Source organism: Gavia stellata, chromosome 22, assembly GCF_030936135.1.
Source record: "Gavia stellata isolate bGavSte3 chromosome 22, bGavSte3.hap2, whole genome shotgun sequence".
In the NCBI taxonomy this organism is placed as follows: Eukaryota; Metazoa; Chordata; class Aves; order Gaviiformes; family Gaviidae; genus Gavia; species Gavia stellata.
In genome coordinates this window covers 1,485,133-1,506,178 of record NC_082615.1, presented here as the reverse complement: position 1 = coordinate 1,506,178, position 21,046 = coordinate 1,485,133, and the positions used below count along the sequence as shown (strand labels likewise).

At 46.6% G+C, this 21,046-nt stretch overlaps 1 protein-coding gene across 1 annotated transcript in view; it reads right to left on the bottom strand.

Annotated features, from left to right (window-relative positions):
* DNAH9 (dynein axonemal heavy chain 9) overlaps positions 1-21,046 on the bottom strand; it is a 215,543-nt gene that overhangs the window by 146,495 nt on the left and 48,002 nt on the right. Inside the window, exons 28-38 of the mRNA XM_059828377.1 lie at positions 20,776-20,880; positions 17,537-17,694; positions 17,081-17,219; positions 14,959-15,246; positions 14,322-14,532; positions 11,931-12,058; positions 11,340-11,448; positions 10,660-10,807; positions 8,891-9,065; positions 4,389-4,562; positions 3,417-3,624 (exon numbers count right to left, since the gene is read on the bottom strand). Of these exons, the coding sequence (XP_059684360.1) occupies positions 3,417-3,624; positions 4,389-4,562; positions 8,891-9,065; positions 10,660-10,807; positions 11,340-11,448; positions 11,931-12,058; positions 14,322-14,532; positions 14,959-15,246; positions 17,081-17,219; positions 17,537-17,694; positions 20,776-20,880 (1,843 nt within the window). The remainder of the gene's footprint in view (positions 1-3,416; positions 3,625-4,388; positions 4,563-8,890; positions 9,066-10,659; positions 10,808-11,339; positions 11,449-11,930; positions 12,059-14,321; positions 14,533-14,958; positions 15,247-17,080; positions 17,220-17,536; positions 17,695-20,775; positions 20,881-21,046) is intronic.

Here is a 21,046-nt window from a genome sequence, read left to right as displayed (position 1 = left end):
TATTTATAATGCTGGGCTGATATGTAATAAAAATCACCCCACGTTGCTGCATATAATGTTTTATAGGTTATTGATTCCTTTGATTATAGTCCAGCAACCTTTACTGACTCAGTAAGTGGAAAAGCAAACAGAAGCAGCTCTCCTCTGCCCAGATCCTGGGACAGGTTTTTTTGCCGTGTGCTTACTTGGAGAGCATCCTCGGTCTCAGGGCCCCGCTGCTCCTCTGAAGATGGAGGCAGAATTTGTTTCGTTTACACAGTTTTGGGTTGCCAACAGACCTATAAGGTGCTGTAGAGCAGCATGGTAAGTAGCAATTCTTTGTAATTAGGGAAGACTGGCAAATGTAAATGGGACTAGGAATATTTATAAAAATCTCCTTGTGAAAATGTACGTTTAAGCCATTCATTATCATGTGCAACAGTTATTAAGGAAGATTTATATTCCTTTTTTTCAGACCACAAATCTTTTAAAACACCATTTTTTTTACTGCTTCAGTGCATTGCAGACAGCTTGCCTTTCCCACTACTCAAAATTCAGCTGATTTCTTGTCAGCGACGGTTGCTGCACAAAGGAATGAATTGTGCTAAGAAAAATGATGAATCTTTCCTCAGTGGAGTCTTTCTCCCACTTCAATAAAACCACAAGATTTGAAATTTCTGGTAGCAAGTTAAATTAAGTGTTTCAAATAAGCATTTAATTTAAATTTAATTAGTCCTTAATTAACATATAAAATCAGTCTTTTTTGAGGTTAAACAAGTATGCAGGAGATTCATCACACTGAAATGCAATTACTAGGGATCAAGTGACATGTTCGTGAAAGTTGCGTTTTAATTCAAAGCCATATCTCACAATAATAATAGAGGGTCCATGTCTCTGCCTCGGAGATCCTGACTTACTCAAATCAGCGCCTGAAAGAAACAGTCACTGAGAAGGGAACTTAGCAAATGCAACTCCTCTTGCCTGCTGGCTGTTGATCAAGGTGGGGGGGAACCCCCAAACCAAAAAAACAACATTTATTGTAATTTTCTCAAGGCAGATCTGGAGCAGAAAGGTGCTGAGTGACAGAAGCCGGGGCTACACCTGACAGAGGAGTGACAAGGAGCAGAGTTCCAAGAAGGCACGAAGTAGAGAGAGCAGCAGACTGGAGGTCCAGGGCAATGGGCTGAGAGAGCAACAAATGCCCCAGAAAGTGGTATTCAGTCACAATACACCAAAGAAAATCCCAAAACTGGCCCCAGGCTTGGGCAGGGAGAGTGTCTGGGTCCTTTTAACCCCTACACACATGACACTTCTGTAAGCCGCAAGGCCCACAAGGATGGTTTGAACCACATACCCGTGCTTCCCCTGAAGGGTGCATGCTCTGCACCTTATAAATCTCTGCACCAACAGGCACCTTGTCTAAAAAATTACTGGCTTTCAGGTTAGGGTCTTTTTTAAGTAAAAAAAAAAATTAAAAATCCAAAACTGCTTTGTATCCATGTTTTACAAATTTAAAGAGGTGCCTGCTGGGGAAAAAAAGCAGCCAACTGACAAACTACACAAAACAGGACAAATTAACTCTAAAAAATGAGCAGTAGGGAACCAGGCCAAGCAGTATAAATCATGCTTCCTGATGCAAATCTCACAGCCACATCTTCATCCACGCGCAAGATGACTTGCTTCTCTCTGCAGAGGAAGAAAGTCGCCGTCTCAGCCCATAGCTCATGGCCAGAGTAAATAGGGACATGCTGCCAGGTCTGCCTGTATAAATCTCAACACCTGCACACACTCACCCATCCAGATGGAGATAAATGAGCGTACATTCCCCCACCCAGACAGCTGGGCGGACAGACAGATAGCTCAGCCCATTTACCAGCTCAAGGGCATTTCATAGAGACCCCACACAGGGAGAAAAGGGAAAGGGGCACCTGGGGGCGAAAAGGGAGGTTATAACCATCACACTGCTCAGGGCTGCAAGACTGGCCAAAAGGTGAGATTTTACCCAATTTTTTTGCTTGAAGGACATGTAACCCAAATAATTTGCATTCACAGTGTGGGCAGAGGCACAGGCACCATCCCGCGGGGCTGGTCAGCACGGGCAGGAGAGCCTGGGAGGGTGGGCACCAGCAAGCCCAGAAACTCCACAAACCTGCCCCAGAAAGCTCTGACGTTGGCCCCATGACACAGCCCCAGGTTACACAGCATGGGCTGAGCCTGCGCTGTCACCTCTCTGCAAGCAGATCAGTCCCAGAGGGCAACTTTGAGCTTCGACACCTCTCTTTAAAACGTTTGCTGTGTTGGGAGCCTGGCAGAGCAGGGACGAAGCCCCAGACACTCGCTGCCTTCGGCATCAATCTGGGCTGTGAGCATGTCCCCACCCAGCACCACTTGGCCAGGAACAACCCAGATGCTGAAGGTTAAATCCTTGGTGTCACCGATGCTTCACGGATGGTGGTCCTGTATAGGGCTAGGGGAGCAAAAAGATTTCAGGCCATTTGGGTTAAACCATGCTATATAAAAGAAACATTTTTCTTTATGGTGACCCACAGCTGTTATTCAACTCAAAACAAACCAGTTTGTTTCATTCCTGGTTAATAAATACGTGTAAAAAGCTATTTTATCTCTCTTTATGTCAACTCAATGTGAAAACATCATTCCAAAATGAGCAACTTTTCAAGGATTCCCTCTTTTTTCTTTGCCTCTGAAGAGACTATACAGCAAAACTGGCCTCATCTTGGTCCCAAACTTCATTTTTCACTGATGTGCAAAAATCCCCATCAGCAATATTTTTATGGGCTTCCCCAGAGCCAGCGATTCCCTGGGGCTCTGAGGCACCCAAGGTCAGCAAGCCCTGTGGCCCCTGCGGAGGTGGGGATATAGGACCTGCTCCGTGGGAGCATGTCAGGCTGCGGCAGGACGTGGAGGACAGCACCAGGAACCAGCAACCCTGGCTTACAACCTGCACATATCCGTTAGCACCACCCTCGTTGCTAACCAGGATGCAATTCCTGCTATTACACCCTGAAGAGAGTTTGGTTCCTAGTCAAGAAACCCATCCTATTCAGCATGGGCTTAAATTCAAGCATATTAAAGACACACCTCAAGTCAAGTATGACCTGTGTGCTGTACAAAACAGCAGCAGATTTAAGCACGTGCTTTGGCACAGCCCTGAACTAGAGTCGCGGTGTTCAGAATTCAAATCCTCATGTTGGAAAATGTCATCTTTCACAAAACCAGGGGTCTGCTGATCTGAGAGTCTCACAGTGGGATTTAAGGGTCTGTGGGTGTCAGTGCAGTGCCCGTAAACGACCCAGGCAGCTCGCCCACAGGTCTTCCCCTGAGTGCCACAGTGCACATCAGGCTCCAAACTCTGCCGGATGCCTCGGGAATTCGGTAACCTGCCAGTCAGAAGTCCCATGGCTCAGCCGTTGCCTTACCTTGCAGCATGGCAGAGGTGGTGTAGTAGTTAAACGGGACCTTCTTCACCACATACGCATCTGTGTCCAGTGAGGAGAGCTTGTCCCCCACCAGCACAGACTTCCCCGTCCCGGCACTGCCCACCAGCATCACCGGGCGCTGGCGCTCCAGGAGCCTGTCCATGAAGTACCGCACACGGACTGTCTCAGTGGTGGGCACCAGGCAAGCCTGAGAGGGGCATAACGAGCAGGTAAGAGTCCCCATCCTTGCCACAACCCCACAGCCGTTTTCTGGGGAGAAGTAAAATTGGGAGAGCCAGGAATGAGTGAGGTGACCCCAGTTTCTAGATTGCACTGGGAAGGGAACAATACGCTGCTGCCAGCCATTACAATCAAACTGTCTGTGCAGATGAAACCTTGACAGCTGGATGCTGGGAGCAGCATCTGGATCTCCCCATAAACACACGCTTTGCTAAAACGGTAACAATTTTTACAAATCATCTGCTCACTGTGGAACTTTAAAAGGAAAGAAAAGCCTAGCTGGCAAACGTAATTCACTACCTGCAGAAACTCATTTTTTGTCCAAATCATAAAAACATCTCTATTTTCAGCCAGGCACAGGATGATGACATGGCGTCTTGGGGGCTTTGTCACTACATTGTCTCACATCCCGCAGGCTGCACTCCTTGGCCAAATGCACCCCCCATCACGCACCTCCCGTCCTGCAACCTGGGCACACCAGCTCCTGGGTCACGGGGGTGGCTCCGAGCCTGCCCCTCATGTACACCACTCAAATTTGGAAGATGGATGGAGGATGTGTCTTTACAGTCAAAGCACAGTAAAGAAAGATGGGTAATGTAGTAGTACCTCATAAAGAATGCCATCCTTGTTATGAAGTGCTTGACCTTTAATGAGACTTCATTGAAATGCCTGCATACAGTCACTAAAATGCCTGTATTCCACCTGGACAAAAAGCATGCAAGGTTCACGTACCTGTAATGGCATTTCTGGATCAAATTCAAACTGGGGAATAAGTTTAGACCAAGGCTCAAACTTCTTTGTTTCTGGATCGATGTAAAAGTCAAAGACTGTGCCCTGAGAGGGAAACTTGATAGTCTTGAATTCTGCCACCCACCACTTGCTGAACTCCACTCTGTAGTCCACAAGCTACAAGACAAAAAGTGGAGAAAATATGCTAATCCGAAGAAATTCATTAGTGATTGAGAATGTTATCTATCCCAGTCCACCAGAGTGGGATTGGTCCTTAAAATATATTCCACAGGATAACGATCTTATCCTTTTTCCTATTATTAAGCCTAATTTTTCATTTTCTTCATGTCTTCTCATCACTCCTATTTATTCACCTAAATAATTCATCCTCTATGTTGATCACTCTTGGTATGTCTGAGATTAGATAGATGGATCAATTTGAAAAAGAGAAATACGTGCCTATGACTAAACAGACTGCTTGATTGATTCTTAGTACCTACTTCTTCCAACAGACAAGGACACAACATCCGTCTACATCTGTGGTCATGGTTAGCCAAAGCATGCATACTAAAGCCTTTCCTCATAAATCACACCACTCTATTAATACTTAGTTGTTGTCTTCTGGCCTCTTTTCAAGCCACAAAGTTCTGGAGAAGCAGGATTGCAGACACCCGTGTACCAAAGCAGCAGAGAGGGACCGTGCCCCTTTGGCTCTGCTGTGTTTCTCCACTGCCGCATCCCCCTGGAAGCACCCACTTTCACGTCTTTCCCCATTATATCTTTCTATGCATGGTGATTTTGGAGCATCTGAATTTTTTCAAGAGCTGGGGTGGCAATTTTGCTTTAGATGCTGGGTCAAGACTTGCAAAATGTGCTTAGTCCCCTCCCCTGGCACAGGTCTCCTCTGTGGCACTGGGTCAGTCACTCTGCCTGAACACCTTCCCACATAGACAACAGGGACTACAGCAGTCTGCCCTGGGGAGAAGTGGATGGGGGAAGGAGGGGAAAAGTGTTGTTAAAAAGATGTCTGTGAAATATCGGGTGTGTAATTTAGCCATTTTTAATAGCACAGTTTCTTCCTGAGGCATCTGTGGGCCTCTCCTCCCCATAGCCATTCGATGTGCTTTCCCAGGCCAGAAGCCCAGGTGGGACTGCCAACACATTGGCCGTAGACTGCACAGCCTCCATCAGGAAACCTGGGTTTGAAGCTGAACTGAAGTGAGTGTCCTCTGTAAAGTCTCCTGAGCCACCATCCATCAAAAGACCAGAGGATTTGAAAAACAGGTTATTAGTATCCACGATTGTGCAGTCTCATGCTATTCAGAGAGGCAGAATAACTGTAATTCTCCATTCTCCTGTTGTTATAACTCCTCGGCGCTGGCAGCAGAGTAGCCTGCAGCGGAGAGGGACGTGCATCCCTGCTAAAAGCTTTCTCACAAGGGTGCCCTTACCCCCGCGCAGGCGAACTGCCTGCAGCTGCATTGTGATGGGCTGCCCGCCCTCCCTAACCGAGCAGTTAAGTGGAGCCGCTCCAGCCCCAGCTCTATTGCCAGAACAGTGTTGAACTCAAACTGCTTCCTTGATAAAAACCCCATATGGATTTCTGCTAATTTCAGAGCCTGGAAATGGCAAATCTATCATCTGTTTTTATACAGGGGCCCCGCTACCCACCAACAAGCGCAGGGTAGCGGGAAGCCTTCCAGACTGTTTCTCCTGACATTTCAGCAGCAAAAGGTCAGCACGAAGGGCACCTTCAATGGAGAGCAATAAACAGATTTTATATTGGATCATTTTTCATTAGGCTTCCCCTCGCTCAGACTTCTGTATCCTCGCACTCTCAGATCTGACATTTACAGAGCATCACAAGCAGCAATGCACAGTCCAGCCTCAAAGTCAAACCTCCCAAAGGGATGTTGTGCCCACGCAGCACTGCTCCTCCTGCAATCCGCACAGCAGCCCAGCAAGGGCGTGCTGCACCAAGGCCACCAGTCCCTGGGGAGCCAGGCAAAGCCTGTGATGCCAGGGACTGGCTCTGCTACGGCACAGGGAATGCAGTGTCCATCTGCCACGCGACTGCACTCCAGCCGACTTGCTCAAGGAGCTATAAGCTCCTATAATTAGACAGCAGCTTGTATTGCTGAAGCAAGGACAAGCAGTGCTTCCCAGGTTTTGTTGTGTTGGGTTTTTTTAAGTCACCCTGCACTGACAACACTTAGGCTGAGTATTTCCTAGCTGGCACACAGGAAATGGAGGGTTAAGTCCTCCACAAGGACCAAGAAAGCTGGTCTCGCACAGGTCATTCAATGGCCACGAGGCATTATGGCACCAAGTGAGCACCAAGCTGAGCTTGATCCGTGTTGTTTATCACTTCCTGAAACATCTGCTCCTTGGCATGAAGCAAATGTGAGAAGACCAGCAGATGTTGGTCTAGCATTGAGACACATGGAAAAAACACAGAGACCCCAGTGAGTGATTGAGCAGCCTCTGAGAACAGCAGTGCCTCTGCCCGAGCTGGGGAAGGATCTCCAGTGTCAGGTCCATGGAGATACCTCCCACATACTCAGACAACAGAAAGCTTGACACAAGCCCACTAGAGACCAGATATGGACCTCTGAGCCCTCAACAGCAGTGTCCTGTCACTGGGCAGACCCACACATCAGGACCACATGCTTTAGACCTGGGGACGAGGTATCCTCTGACCAGGAGATGCAACCACCTGACAGGTTCCCAGCAGGGATTGGGCAGAACCAGAGTGAGCAGCTCCAGCAGATGCCAAATGTATTTCCACCCGCAGGCTTTGCAGCTACTCACATTGCTCCCTGGGCCACTTGCTGAAAACCTGGTACTCAAAATGTAGGTCTTCAGGTGCCACACATGCTCTTAGAGCTCTCTAGAAGTGCCTCAGGTTTCTCCTGCCTGCCTCTGAACCAATCACATTAAAAATCTCCAGCTTGCACAGACATCAATCTGGAAACAGCAATGCCAACAGAGGGTGGAAAGCATGGGCACGAAACCATGGAACGGAGCCAAGGGTGGCCCCAATGTCAGCAGTGTTGGTAACAGGGCTCTGACACACAGCCCGCTGTCTTCTTGTCCATTATTACTGTTAACAGTTGGAAGTTGTAAAACAGCAGCAGCTTTTCCAATTACTTAGAAATCAAGAGGCAGCCCTGCTGTGCCTGGCTGAGCCATGCGGCCAGGAACTGGGGCAGAATGGGGCACGGGGGCAAAAGGAAATGCCCATTTCTCCTCTCCTGTGCACAAGACATTGGGGAGAGACAGGGAACAGGGAGGTCAGAGGCAGCAGCACAACCATGCTTCCCCCAGGCAAGTCTGGAGAAGATCCTTCCCAAGATCCCTGTTGTTCACATGCTACAGTTCCCACCAAAGCAGCTGTGCTTCAGCCCAGCTGGAAATGTTTGTGCTTCTCCCATGTTTTAAGGACCAGAACCGAAAAGGAGGCTGAAAATGTACAGTATCAAATGCTGACCTTGAGAAAACTGTCTTATAATAATATCACCATGCAAGACATCACACCCACCTTGTCTAATGCAAGCTGATGGATTCAGAGGCTGACAGTTGCAATTAGTCTGTAGGATAGACACACTGTGGGAAGCAACATGGAGAGTAATGCCTTGTCTTCCTCTGCCTCTTGGACATGAGCGTACTTTGAATGTCAGAGACACCACTAGTGAACCACGGCCTGATTAATCCTCCTGGCCCAAGAAAATCTTGGTCTCTAGATTGTGCCCTCCAGCACTACAGTCTTGAGTGTGGACATCCATCCACCAACAGCTTGACTGAACCTAGCAGCTCATGCCAGAGACCACCCAACAGCTACCTGCGTGGAGGGGAGTTCAAGGTGAGTGCATACAACCAGCAACCTCAACCTCATCAGCATGCTCCCAGCAAAGAGTATTTCAAAGAGCAGAGCCATTGCCTACTTCCACTTAAGTGGAAGCACATCATCCCCAAAGCCCATGCTGCCCTGCTGAGCACTCCTCTTTCTTATGTGCTTCTGTAAGAAATTGAGGACAGACAATTCTTGACATCCACCTATGTTTAATTAAAGTCAGTGGTGACAAAGCACCGGCTGCTTTGTGTTACATAGCGCAACGTCTACCTGCACAGTCAGATGCTGAAAGACTGCTCCACTGATACATTCATCTGATAAGTCAGTCTTAATTTGATCACATTATGCACATCCACAGGCCTCTACAAATGAACCTAATGTTTCTCCCCAGCGAAATGCATCTGCATGAGCGAACAACCCTCTGCCTTTATCACTTGACCCCTCAGCTGTTCTCCTCTGGTGTTACAAGCTGGATAACGAGGTCTTTCGCAAAAGGAATTGTTGCGTTCAGGTTTCTAGTTTATTATCACCTATATGAGAGCCCCAGGAAACAGCATTACTGATATAGCACTATGTTTGGAAAGTATAAAAAAACAAAAAAGAAAAAAAAAGGCCTGCGTAGAAGATGCTGAAGTGGCATCTTCCTTCTTACCTGGTCTTGAAACATTGATCCACCAAAGGCCCAGACAGCAGCAAAGACAAAGTAAAGTTCATAAAGCTCCTTGGGACAGTCGGGAGGTGTGTTTTCCTCTGTCAGAAGGCATTCGAGGAGGTAGCACAACATCTGAACCATACTCTGCTCAGGAATGGGAATAATCTTCTTAAATCTAAGGGATGGAAATTGAAAGCACGGGAAATATAATTGGGTCCAGCAACTCAGTCGCTCACAACCCAGGAAGGCAAGCCTAGAAATGCTTTTTTAAAATATTAGCATTTTACTTGTCAGCAGTGCGTGTCTTATTCCCGGGTCCAGCAATAAAGAGAACACCCATTTTCTCTCCCTTGGACCTGCTGGCACCGGCATATATACAAGTAATAACAGTAATCAGAAGTTTCAAGCATTTTAAAACTTTGATCCTCTTGAAAGAAGTAAAATGGAAGACTTGCTAAAGGCAATGATTTCCTCTGAACACGATGAGTTCAAAAGCGGTCAAATAGAGGAGTAATAAAATAAACCCTTTCATCTTGCCATTTTACATTCATTTAAGCTACACTTACAGAATTCCAAACTAATATTGTAGCAGCACTGAAGTCCTCCATAAAGTAATTATAGCTATTTGAAAGGTTGGTTCTACAATTTCTGAATTAAGCAAGCTACCAAAATACTCAGCTCAGGGCTGCCTGCAGCTAATCCCATGGATTTCATGGTCTGACACAACGTTCAGCAAATAGAGTGAGAAATGTCTGATGGACTTTGCTGCCAACAGCTATAACCAGCTTGGTCACCCAGGGAGCAGCTCCCTAGTAATATGCCTGCTTCCAAAAACCACTGCTTTCACTAATGCAGCCCCTTCTGACACATCCCCATTGTGGTTGACAACTCCCATGCTCAATTGTAAACTGATTTTTTTTGTTGGTTTTTTTTTTTTAAATGAAAGTGCAACTATGGGAAGCAAGCAGAGGATGGTAGAAGCTCCCTTACTCAAGTTCGTTGGGACTCTGGCCAGTCCTCACCACAGTATGAGTAAGAGAGCCATCTCCCATGATGATAAGCAAGAACCACACAACTTCTCTGCGGGCACCGCTTCGAAGCTAACTCAAGCCAAGGAGCCCCAGGTCCCTTCCAAATATCCAGGTTCTTCGTGTTCATTGGATTGGTGTCCAACCATGAAACATGCTCAGGCTGGATGCTCACACAGGCTGACTTAATTTGTTCAAATGCATCAGGAAAGAAATTCAAGAGAGAACTGCCTGGAGAGCAATCCCACCCCCTCCCACAAACACAAACTTCCTTCTTATCACCGAGGGGCAGGAAAAGAAGTGGGGAGAGGCTAAAAGAGGATCTGCTCTCTCCACCTACCATGCTGCATACTGAAAACTTTCCTTCAGTCGTGGTCTGAAATCTGCTCTACTGAAAAATAACTTGTGGAATGAACTCAGGTCTAGCCTGACACATCAGGAGTCTGAAAAGACTTTCTTTTTAGGATTTGCTTTCCAAGAGATACAGAACTAGTACAAGAAGCGCAAGAACAATCAAATCAAAATCCAATGAAAACCCGATATGACCAACAAAGAATGGGCAGGAGTGCCAGGTCCCCCACCTCGCCCCACTGTTTCTCTGAGCTTAAGCCAATGATGCTCAGGGCTCTCAGGGGCATGGAGGAAACCAGCCACCCATGCCACATGCAGCACAACCCCAGCACAGCACAGCTGGTCCCCCTGCTCTCGCCAGCGGAGATACAATCACTCTTCAGATGGTACCTTGTTCTGAGGGTGTCCAGGCAAATCGGCAGGTACTTATCAAACAAAATGGTCAAGTTGGCTCTTTCAGACTGGAGCTCTCGCCTGTCAATCCAGCTGCTCACCGGGGGATTCCAGCCCAGATCCGATGGGTTGATGTACAGGATCCCTTTAGGCCCAGGGTAAGAGGACATATAGTAAGGACACAGCAGACACTATTCCTTTCCTCCAGCAGAATTTCTCAGCTACTTTCAGGCAACTAAAACCCTGTCAAATACGCCTGGGTGCCCCATTACCTAGCCCCTCCTCCTGCCCCACTGTGAAGTAGAAGTATTAGAGAGTATAGTAGAGAGTATAGTATAGAGAATAGTAGAGACTGTCCCTCTTCTCATCAAGTCCATACAGGGCTTTGCACAGCAGGAGCGCTCTCTCGGCAATGCTGAAGCTGTGATCACTCATCAACAGTCAGAGAGCTCTGGGTAAACCTCCAAGATTATGACAGCTTCACATATGGATTTGGGGTCAGGATCCTCAATTTGCCCATGTGCTTCAGGAACCTATCCTGTCCACCAAAGGCAGCTGTGATCCCAGGTTGGGAACTTTCAAGAGGGACCAAGGTGGCCAACAAAAGACTAGTTAATAGCACTAGATCCTACTTGGTCCATGCAAATTCCCAGTGTGAAGCTCAGGACAGGACTCACCCGCTCTGGACACGGTTGCTGGGGTGGCTGTACGCAGGTGGCTGATCTCAAAGACCAGCCGCATCGTTGGGTTCAGAGGGATTCTCTCATTGCTTGCCAGGGTCAGCACCTGCACGTGGCAGACAGACAGACAGACAGACTAACGCCTCCCCCAGGAATAGGAATGAAAAGCATTCAGGACTTTGCACTAAAAAGCTTGTTGCTGTCAGCCCAGTTCCTCGAGGTAAAGCAGCTGATTTCTAACAGGTAGTAGTCTCTCTTCCCCAACCCAGAATCAACAGCACTCCCTTCAGGTAGGGGAAAAAGATGTAGGATTATGACCCCACTCTATTTTTAAAGGGCCTGAAGTTATGATCAGGAGATTTGCGGTTACTCATGAGCCTGATTCTTCAGGAAAGGGAAATTCCAATGAAAATATGCTTTGAGCTATTTCCCTCATGCACCATTTTCTTTATGCAATATTGTCTGTTATATCTGAAGAAACACAAATGCATTATTCTAGAAGATGTTATTTCAGCATCTGCATTTCTCCTTGGCTGAATCACACCACACAGTCAAGGAATACCTGCTTCTTTAACTTATATTCATTACCTTATTATCATCCATCACAGTATTAAGAGATTCAATCCACATCGGATCAATATCTCCATCTAGTACCATCCACTTGGGACCATCATGTGCGATGTTGGCCAGCTCTCGCATGATTGATGAAAACAGTCCTGGGAGGGTGACAGGAATGTGTTGATGAACACTGAAGCTGCCACCTGCTCTAAAAGTTTTCTCTAGCAACTTATTAAAAATTATCCTAATTAAGGCTTTCCTCTTAAGCATTCAAAACTCTGTGCCTCTGTACATAAGTGTTACTATGTCACGATATGGGTCTAGCCTGCTTTGAAGAAAAAAAACATTCCCAGTTACCACCACTGAAAATGACTACAGACCTACACATGAGCTTCATCCCCACCGAGAATCCTTAAGAAAAGTGAAGAGCAGATACTCGGAGGCAAAAGAAGGCATGAATTACACAATGCAGAGAAAACCATCCGAATATGCCTTGGAAATTCTTATAAATGTTGTTTTGTGGCTCAAAGTATATCAGGGAAATCAAGATGCATTAAACACTGGGTCATGGCTTTAGTGAGATTGAGGGGAGAACAAGCACAGAATGACATTGAATGACAGAACAAAATGTCAGTAAAATCAAGGAGACAGAGAGGATACAGTGTCTCGAGGGGAGTAAATAATGAATGTTAAGAAGAGCAAGAAGGCTGGGAATAGAGCAGCAGTACTGCAGAGCAAATGAAAACTCCACAAAACTATCGCTCTCCTCTACACGTGAAAATACCTAGGGAGATGCTGGTCTTCATGAAAAAACATCAGGCAAACATTAAAAAAAAGACTCTCTTCTGGTGATTTGTGACAAGCACAGGTTTTTTTCTCCAGGACAAGCTATTTCTTTGTGATCCAGGTCAGGAACAACTAGTGGCATTACATGACTGAAGACAAAGCTTGTGCACAACAAATGCAGAACAGCTCACCTGAAACAGGTATCCGATTCTGAGATGGGATCAAAAAAAATAACACTTCACTGGCTCTGCCTCAACTCAGTTCCTCACATGTTGGACACATGCCTTGGAAACGGCTCCAACATCATTAGTATCAGAAATAGCTACTGTCTCAGAGCATCAATGCTTCCCCCATATACACCACGACAGCAGGGGAGAGGAAAGTGCCTCTCCTAACCTTGTGCATCCTCACCACAGGGCGGTCTTGGGATTTAAAAGAAGAGTTTGGTTCTACAAAGAATACTTTCAGGATTCCCTTGTGGGACCTTTTACCACCTAACGTGTATAAACTTTTCAATGCCTGATAATGCAAGGAGTGACAGGATGAAATCAGGAAGAGGAAAAGAAGGGGCTGATCAGTAAGGGAACACATCATCTCTTGTTAGGCTGTGGTGAAGGTTGCCTTGCTGGTCTTTGACAACAAGAAACAAAAGTTTCAGGAATGATTAATGCAGGAAATATCTGCCTTGAAACCTCAGGGAGGAGTCCCGTAAGCTCCCTTGAATCGTTACAAGCTAGAAACTGCTGGACAGCCACCTGTAAAATGTCCCTGCTGCTGTTCAGTGCCACCCGCAGTCACTGCTGTAGCCAGTCTGCAGAGTTCAGGCTTCATCCCACACTTCCCCCTGTCACTTTGATTTAGGGTCCCTAACTGCAATTAAAAAGGAATTAACCCTGGCACTGGAGCAAAGCAGGGGTTCAGGAGGGGTCCATGGTGGGGGCTGGAGAGGTGGGTGGCAGCTCATCTCCTGGAGTACTTCTGGCCAAGGATGATTTATGGCAACATCTTCCCTTACCTCCCCCACACCTCCCAAACCAGCCGCACACGTAAATCAAAGCTGCCTTTACGTATTAGTCACAACCGAACGTTTTCACTCCAGATTTCTGTAATCTTTCGGCAAGTTTTAAATGCTCATCTTATTTTCCTCAGGAGAAATCAGGATCAACAGACTGGCAAATGCTGGTGTACCACAGAGATCATGCAGCAATATTAAGTGGAAAAACACCACTTTAAGGCTGCTGTGTGTGTGCTACCAGCTATGGAAACCTGGGGATGGCACATTTTGGGGGACTCCAGTACACACCATAGGGCAGGAGGGAACTCTCTTCCATCATGGGTCCAGCCAACCCCGAAAAACTGCCTGGAACTGGTAAGTGTTGGTATTAATGGACATGATAATTATTCTTATGGTAATAGGATAAAGCAGGTTTATGCTATATTTCCTATTTGAAGATCAAAAAACTAAAACATCCTATGTATCCTTTCAACAGCAAACTTTGACACGGCTGTGAGCAGCAGACACGTGCCCGGGCTTTCAGACCTGCATACAAAGAACCAGTCATCCTGCTGCTGCTCAGGAAGTTCATTAAAAATATCCCTCTTTATCTACAGATTCAGGCATGAAAAGACATTTACCATCTTTCCATTCTCTTGTTGCTGGGTTAATGATGCCAAAAAGCTCATCGTTGGTGACTGCCTTGGGGTTGAGGTCTGTCCAGACAGGACGTCTCTTCATTATCTGGTAAGTCTTGTTGAGGGATCTCATCACCTGAGACTTCCCTGTGCCTGCATTACCCACTACGAAGACAGAGTGCCGGACCATCAGCAGCTCCTCCAGCTGCACCACCTGAGAAAAAACACTCCCACATTTTAGACAAAGATGCCAAACTGAAGTTCAGATCTACAAAATAGCTCCCATTGTGCCTTGACACTGGGTTTGGTCTAGCCACTCTAATCACAACGGGTGAAATCCTCAGCCTGCAGACAAACTCCAGCACTATTTACATCTGACAGTCATCAGCCGATGAGGCTCTGCTCTCCAGGGGCCACACTTTCATGAGCCTACAAGTTAGCCCCTTTGTAAACTTGGGGACTGAGCCAGTCTTGGCTTTAGGGGCAGGTGCAACTGCATCAGACCCAGCATAGCTGCGATGTCCTCCATCAAGGTCTGCCTGCAAGGGGAATACTGTGCAGAACCCTCTTTGTAGAAGCAAAGATGGTTGAGAATGATTTGATGGTAGTGTCGGTACAGCAGAAGATCATTTGGTCTTACTTTGAGCACAAAGTTGTCCTCAGCCTGCAGCCGGAGGTCCAACACAGCCTGCCTCACAAATGACTCAAAATTCAGGTCACGCTTCCGAGGCACATCCAGCGCAGGGAAAAGATCCCCAATCAGCCCCATAAACACCGGCACATCATCGGTCACAATCTTGGGGATGTTAAAGTCACGAAGTGAGCGCATCAGAACCTGATCTTCGGGTCGCTCTGGGTCATCTCGTTTGAGGGAGCCAGCGACAACTAGCACTGACTTGATTGCACGCAAGCCCCAGTCGTAGTGATCCTACACAGGGAAAAGAAAAAACAAAGGAGGGGTGAGTTTATGCTTAGACAGTACAACACCATGCAGGGATAAGAACCAGCAACTCCAAACTGCCAGACAAGTCAGCAATGAAAATACATCCAATCTGTTACTTGCATTGTGGCCAGGGACCTCCACTAGCCTGAGCTTCCTGATCTCCATTTCAGTAGGTGAATTTCCCATCAGGGATAGTATGAAAGAGTCAAATAATTCAGCTGTTCATACCATCATGTAGGCTCAGAGTTGGCAGTAAGAGAGCAGTAGGACTTGCACTCTGGAGACCTAAGCAATTTGTTTCACCTAAATCATAAAGCAGCTAAAGCAAGGCCAGCCAGACCCCTGGATCTGCAGGAGCTACCAAGGTGAAAGATTTAGTCCATTATGAGGTCCCAAACACCCAAGTTTCTCCATCCTGCCCATCACAAGATTACCAGGCATGTTTGGTGCCAGAGGTGATTGTCATGGTTTAGTCCCAGATGGCAACTAAGCACCACACAGCCGCTCACTCACTCCCCCCAGGTGGGATGGGGGAGAGAATAGGAAAAGTAAAAGCGAGAAAGCTCATGGGTTGAGATAAGAACAGTTTAATAAGTGAAATGAAATAAAATACAATAATAATCATACTAATAATAAAAATTGTAATGAAAAGGAAAATAACAACAGCAAACAAGAAAGGCAAGTGATGCAAATGAAAACAATTGCTCACCACCCTCCGACCGATACCCAGCCCAAGCAGCGGTCCCTCGGCCAACTTTTCCCCTAGTTTATACACTGAGCATGACATCATATGGTATGGAATATCCCTTTGGTCAGTTGGGATCAGCTGTCCCAGCTGTGTCCCCTCCCAACTTCTTGTGCACCCCCAGCCTACTCGCTGGTGGGGTGGTGTGAGAAGCAGCAAAGGCCTTGACTCTGTGTGAGCCCTGCTCAGCAGTGACTAAAACATCCCTGCTTTATCAACATTGTTTTCAGCACAAATCCAAAACAGCCCCATACTAGCTACTATGAAGAAAATTAACTCTATCCCAGCCAAAACCAGCACAGCGGTACACCAAGCAGGGGCCAGCAAGGACATTGTTGAAAAAGAACCACAAAGAGGCACGAGAAGAATTCTCGAGCCAAAAAGCAACTCTTTATATTTCTGCTCTGTTAAGACCCTCCAGAGCACAGCTCGACACCTGACTGCTTTGTGTGGGAGGTCATGGCTTCCACCAAGACCTCCAAGACACAGCACAAAGTTTCTATGACAAGGCATCTCCCACCCAGCCTCATGCTGGCACAGCCAAGATCAGGTTTTCCATCTGGAGTTCTGATCAACTCTTCTCTGGGCCCAGCTTTCATCTATGCAAACGATGACAAGAAAAAATCTGACTAATTAGAGCTTTGCACTGGAAGTGACCCTACTTGGTCAACACCTGACACGACAGGGAACTGTTAGGCTGAGCTCAGAGAGGGACAGATATCATAAAGCCCTTGCAGGCAGGAGAATCAATAGGAACTAAGAGAGTGGAAAGCAAGGGGTCACTGAATACTACCCCAAACATGGTGTCATTTGAGCCCACTGAAAAATCTCTCCCATTAATGCAGCTGGTCAAGTGCTTTTGTCCCTGCAGATCCTCCAGTAAAGCAGTTTGAAACTGTCATTGCTCTAAGGATCACAAACCTTCTTTTCTCCCAGCAGCTAGAGCAAATGCAGTCATTAAATAAAAGCTGTGAAGCTTTAAGCATGGAGGTGAGTGGCAAAGTGGCAAAGTTCCTGCTGATTTTGGACATCAGCAGGCTTCGTTGTACCATCCAACCACAGAAGCGGGCTCACCTGCTTGGACAGGAGCTCTTTGCAGAGTTGGTACAGAGTAATGAACTTCTTGGCTAACGCCCGGGCCTCGATGAATCCCTCGGCCACTAACATAATTTCACAGATCAGCTCAAAGTCTGGCACAACCATCGCACATGGCCTAAAAAGACAGGCAAGAAAAGACTGCAGAACAAACATTTCTTGACTACAGGTCTTAGGGGCAGTGGATTTGCAGCTTTATCTTCCAGGTCTTCTCCAGTGAGCCAGGTCACACACTGCCTTTCCCATCACAAGGGACAGAGCTCCTTTGCCCTGCCTGTGCATTCCCAGACCCAGGTTTGTTGCACAAGGTTGAAACTATCTGTGAATCCCCAATGCAAGTGAATTCCCTAAGGAAATTAAGTCAAGCCTGGATGTTCCAAAAGACAATTTCTGCCAGTCTTATAATACAGGTCACAAACCCTGACCCAGACTCACCTGAAGAGAGCTTTTAAATTCTCAGGTAGCTCGGTTCGCCCTGCATAACCAGGATTCATGGTGATGAAAATGCCTACTGAGGGTACTAAGTTAATGTCTTCTCCAAGAAAATTGAAGGATTTCTTCTTCTCCCGTATTGCATCCTGCACACTCTTCACCTAGGAACCAAGACAGTGTTATAGTATTGGTATTCAGTTATGAAAAACACACCAGACAACAGCGTTGCCTTCCTTACAATTGGCTCCATGACAACTGGGGCTTATCGCTGTTTGTTTTGTTTTCTTACTGACCATATAAAGCTTTATACACTGTTTGGAGTAGATCTGTGTAGCAATATCAATCTCCCATCACAATCAAACTCTGACAAACCAGAAGAGAGCTGAAGAGACTGGGCAGTCAAACTGCAAAGGAGTTGCAAGAATTTGCAACACTGCTCCATAAGATGGTGACAGACATGGGTGAGGAAGAGCAGCTCAGGAGAGGAAACACCTCCAAAGCTGCCTGCATCTCACCTTGGCTTTTGACATCGCCTGTGGGACACGTCTCAGCACATCTTACAGCAAAAACACCACCAAAGGCTAAATAACCTCTTTCAACTTCCCCATCTAGCAGGAGGCCAGACGCCCGAGATGAGGTGAGGGCTGTCCAGGCATCCACAACACAGCCAACACCCAAATGCAGTCCCAAAAGTCTGACACAATACAGGCCCCTGATTCCCTCTGCCCATCTTCACCTCTCCCCACACACCCCTGCTCTTCATGACAGCCCAAAACCCTCCTGGGCCTGCTCTGTTCCTTGACTAGGCCCAGAAAAGAAGCAGCATTTCCCAATAAGCTTGGCCTCAGCTCAACTGCAAACTGATCACTTGATACTGCTTTTAAAGGTTTTGGGACATCGGATGCTTAATTTAAAACAAGAACCACAAGGCAGAAGCTGTAAGACCTCCCCTGACACCTTCACTCACTTATATTGTATTGTCTTTTATATTTGTCCGATTGCAGCTTTGTTCTTCTCATTCCTCACCTTCCAAAGAGAGCAAGTTTATTAAAGCTAGATCACCTTCTTGCAAACAGCATTTCAGCGAGGAAGAAATCTCTCTACGTTCACTACTCTAACCTTACTGCTGTTTGCCATCTTAAAGTTAAGCAATTAATCGAATTTTTCTCTGTAAGGAACCATATCGACATTAGCTGCATGACTAAGACAGCCAATTAAACATCGCCATGGTTACACTCCTAATAGCAGCCAGGAGACACGATGATGGAATGACAGCCGTGCTGCTTTCTTCAGATGCCGCGCTCCAGCCAGGAGCGAGGGAATCATTAGCAGTTGAGTCATATCTGGGCTTCTTTTGTTCAGCTTCCCTTTTTATTTTAAGATCCTCAAAGACTTTTTTCAATGACAACTTTAAACTAGAACCTGACGGAAGAGAAATTGAGAGGGAATGATACATAAACCCCTGTACACGCCTGGGGCTTCTTTGGGACGTCACATAAGGTACCAATTATGAGTGAAAGAGAGATGAGAAGAGTGAGGAGTTCATGGAGGCGTGCAGAACAACGTCTTTGACCGAAACAGTTACAAAAGTGTAGAAACTTCTGGGCTTTAGATCTTTCTTTCTGCAATACCAAGCCCAAATGGGGGTCTAGGAAGAATTCAGCACCTCAGTCAGACACTGGGATCCTAAAACCTGCACTCAGCTAATACTTGGGTCCAGAAGAACTTAAGATACTTCGGCACCTCAATTTTCAGCACTGAAGTCCCCCAAGGCTCAAAACTTTCAGTTCTGCCCATGTGAGAGCAGTCTTGGTCTGGACGGTGCAGCTGAGCACCCACCCTCCACTCAAACTCTGGATTTACCTGGCATTTTCAGAGGATACTAATGAGATTTAGGATCTGGACAACATCCAGACACAGCTCTCCTTCAAAGGAAGGGGCAGAAGCAGTAGCAGGACCTGCTCTCATCCTGCTGCCCTGTGGTTATACCTGGGCTGCCCCAGATTTCAGCCATTCATTTCGGAGGGGATTCACACCTGCAGCACTTACCGGGGTGCCCCCCCGCCATCCACTGGGCAGGCAGGAGCAGGGAACGGAGCACCTCTCCTCCTGCAGTCCTTTCCCCTGTGTAAAATATTTCCAGATTTCCTCTTGGGCCAGTAAAAGGAAGGGAAGGAGGAGGCAAAGTGCCAGATTATATATAAGCACAAGAGAACAGGACTCTCTAGCATGATGGGGAGGGCAGTTTCCTTTCCAGCCTTTCTCCAAGGACTGCTGCTGTGTTTTACACGGGACTCACCAATAAAATGCACTGAACAGTTAAACTACGGAGGAGACAAGAAATCATTCTACAGGGAAAACACCTATGCATAGCTGGACACAGCTCAAATAGCTCTCTCCTAGCTTTAATCCCACGCTATCATGATATCCTAGGCAAGCACGTAACCAAGGGCTGCAGATCTGCTGCAGGTTCCAGTTACCAAGTGTCACCAGCTGACACCGGCTTTCAGGAGCACCACGCTGCACCCACAGGGCTGCATGCATTCCTCCTAGGAATTACACCACTCAGCCAGGAGTACCCTCCAAAGCCGTTTTGCAGAGCTCTCATTACAAATACTGGAATTAAATCTACAGCCATATGAAAAGAGAAGGAAAGAAAGAAGACTGCACTGTCTTGGTGACAGGTAAGCATTAAGAAAATTAATCTTGAATGTATTCCTATTTGTTGAATATGACACACAACTTGTGCCTGACTGGAGGCAATAAGGAACCCCCAAAAGTCCAGCAGGACATGGATCTGCCCCAAAACACCACCCCTCACCTCCATGAAAATTATTCCCTACATGGCAGGCTGAGTAGCCATAAGTCAAGGCAGCTCTCCTCCCTAAAACAATATGCTGCAATTGTCTCACAGCGTATGAATGTCTCCTGTCTTCCTCAGGAGGAATAGGTACAGAGCCACGGTGTATACTGATGTGGGAAAAGATGCTATAAAGAATTGCCTCGACACAAATGCTGTAACTGGGGGAAGAAAAGAAGTGACAAAAATGTTTGCAGCCCATCACCGCTACATTTTTTCAGTGCTGTGATATTCATGTGATTAATCTCGGGATATAATCCCTCACCTGCCTACACACGGAACTGAAACCGGCAACATGCACTTTCCATATTTACCCTCCCTCCAAAGGCTGCAGCATGGCTCTGCCTTGTTTGTATTTATTTACAAGTGTTTCTCCACTTACCTGTACAGCAACCACAGAAAGGACCTCAACTGAGATCCTGTTAAATTCATCAAAACATCCCCAGGCTCCCGTCTGGGAAAGGCCTTTGTAAATATTCCCACAAGACTGGAAAAAAAAAAAATTACAAGATTGAAATCACAAATGGAATCAACTCCAGCAAAAAATGAATTTTATTTCCCAGTCTGTTTATTTATAGCAATTTACAGTCTATTGTGGGTATTTAGAGAAGTGCATGGAAACAGCAGGTACAACTCAATTATAATATTTATAG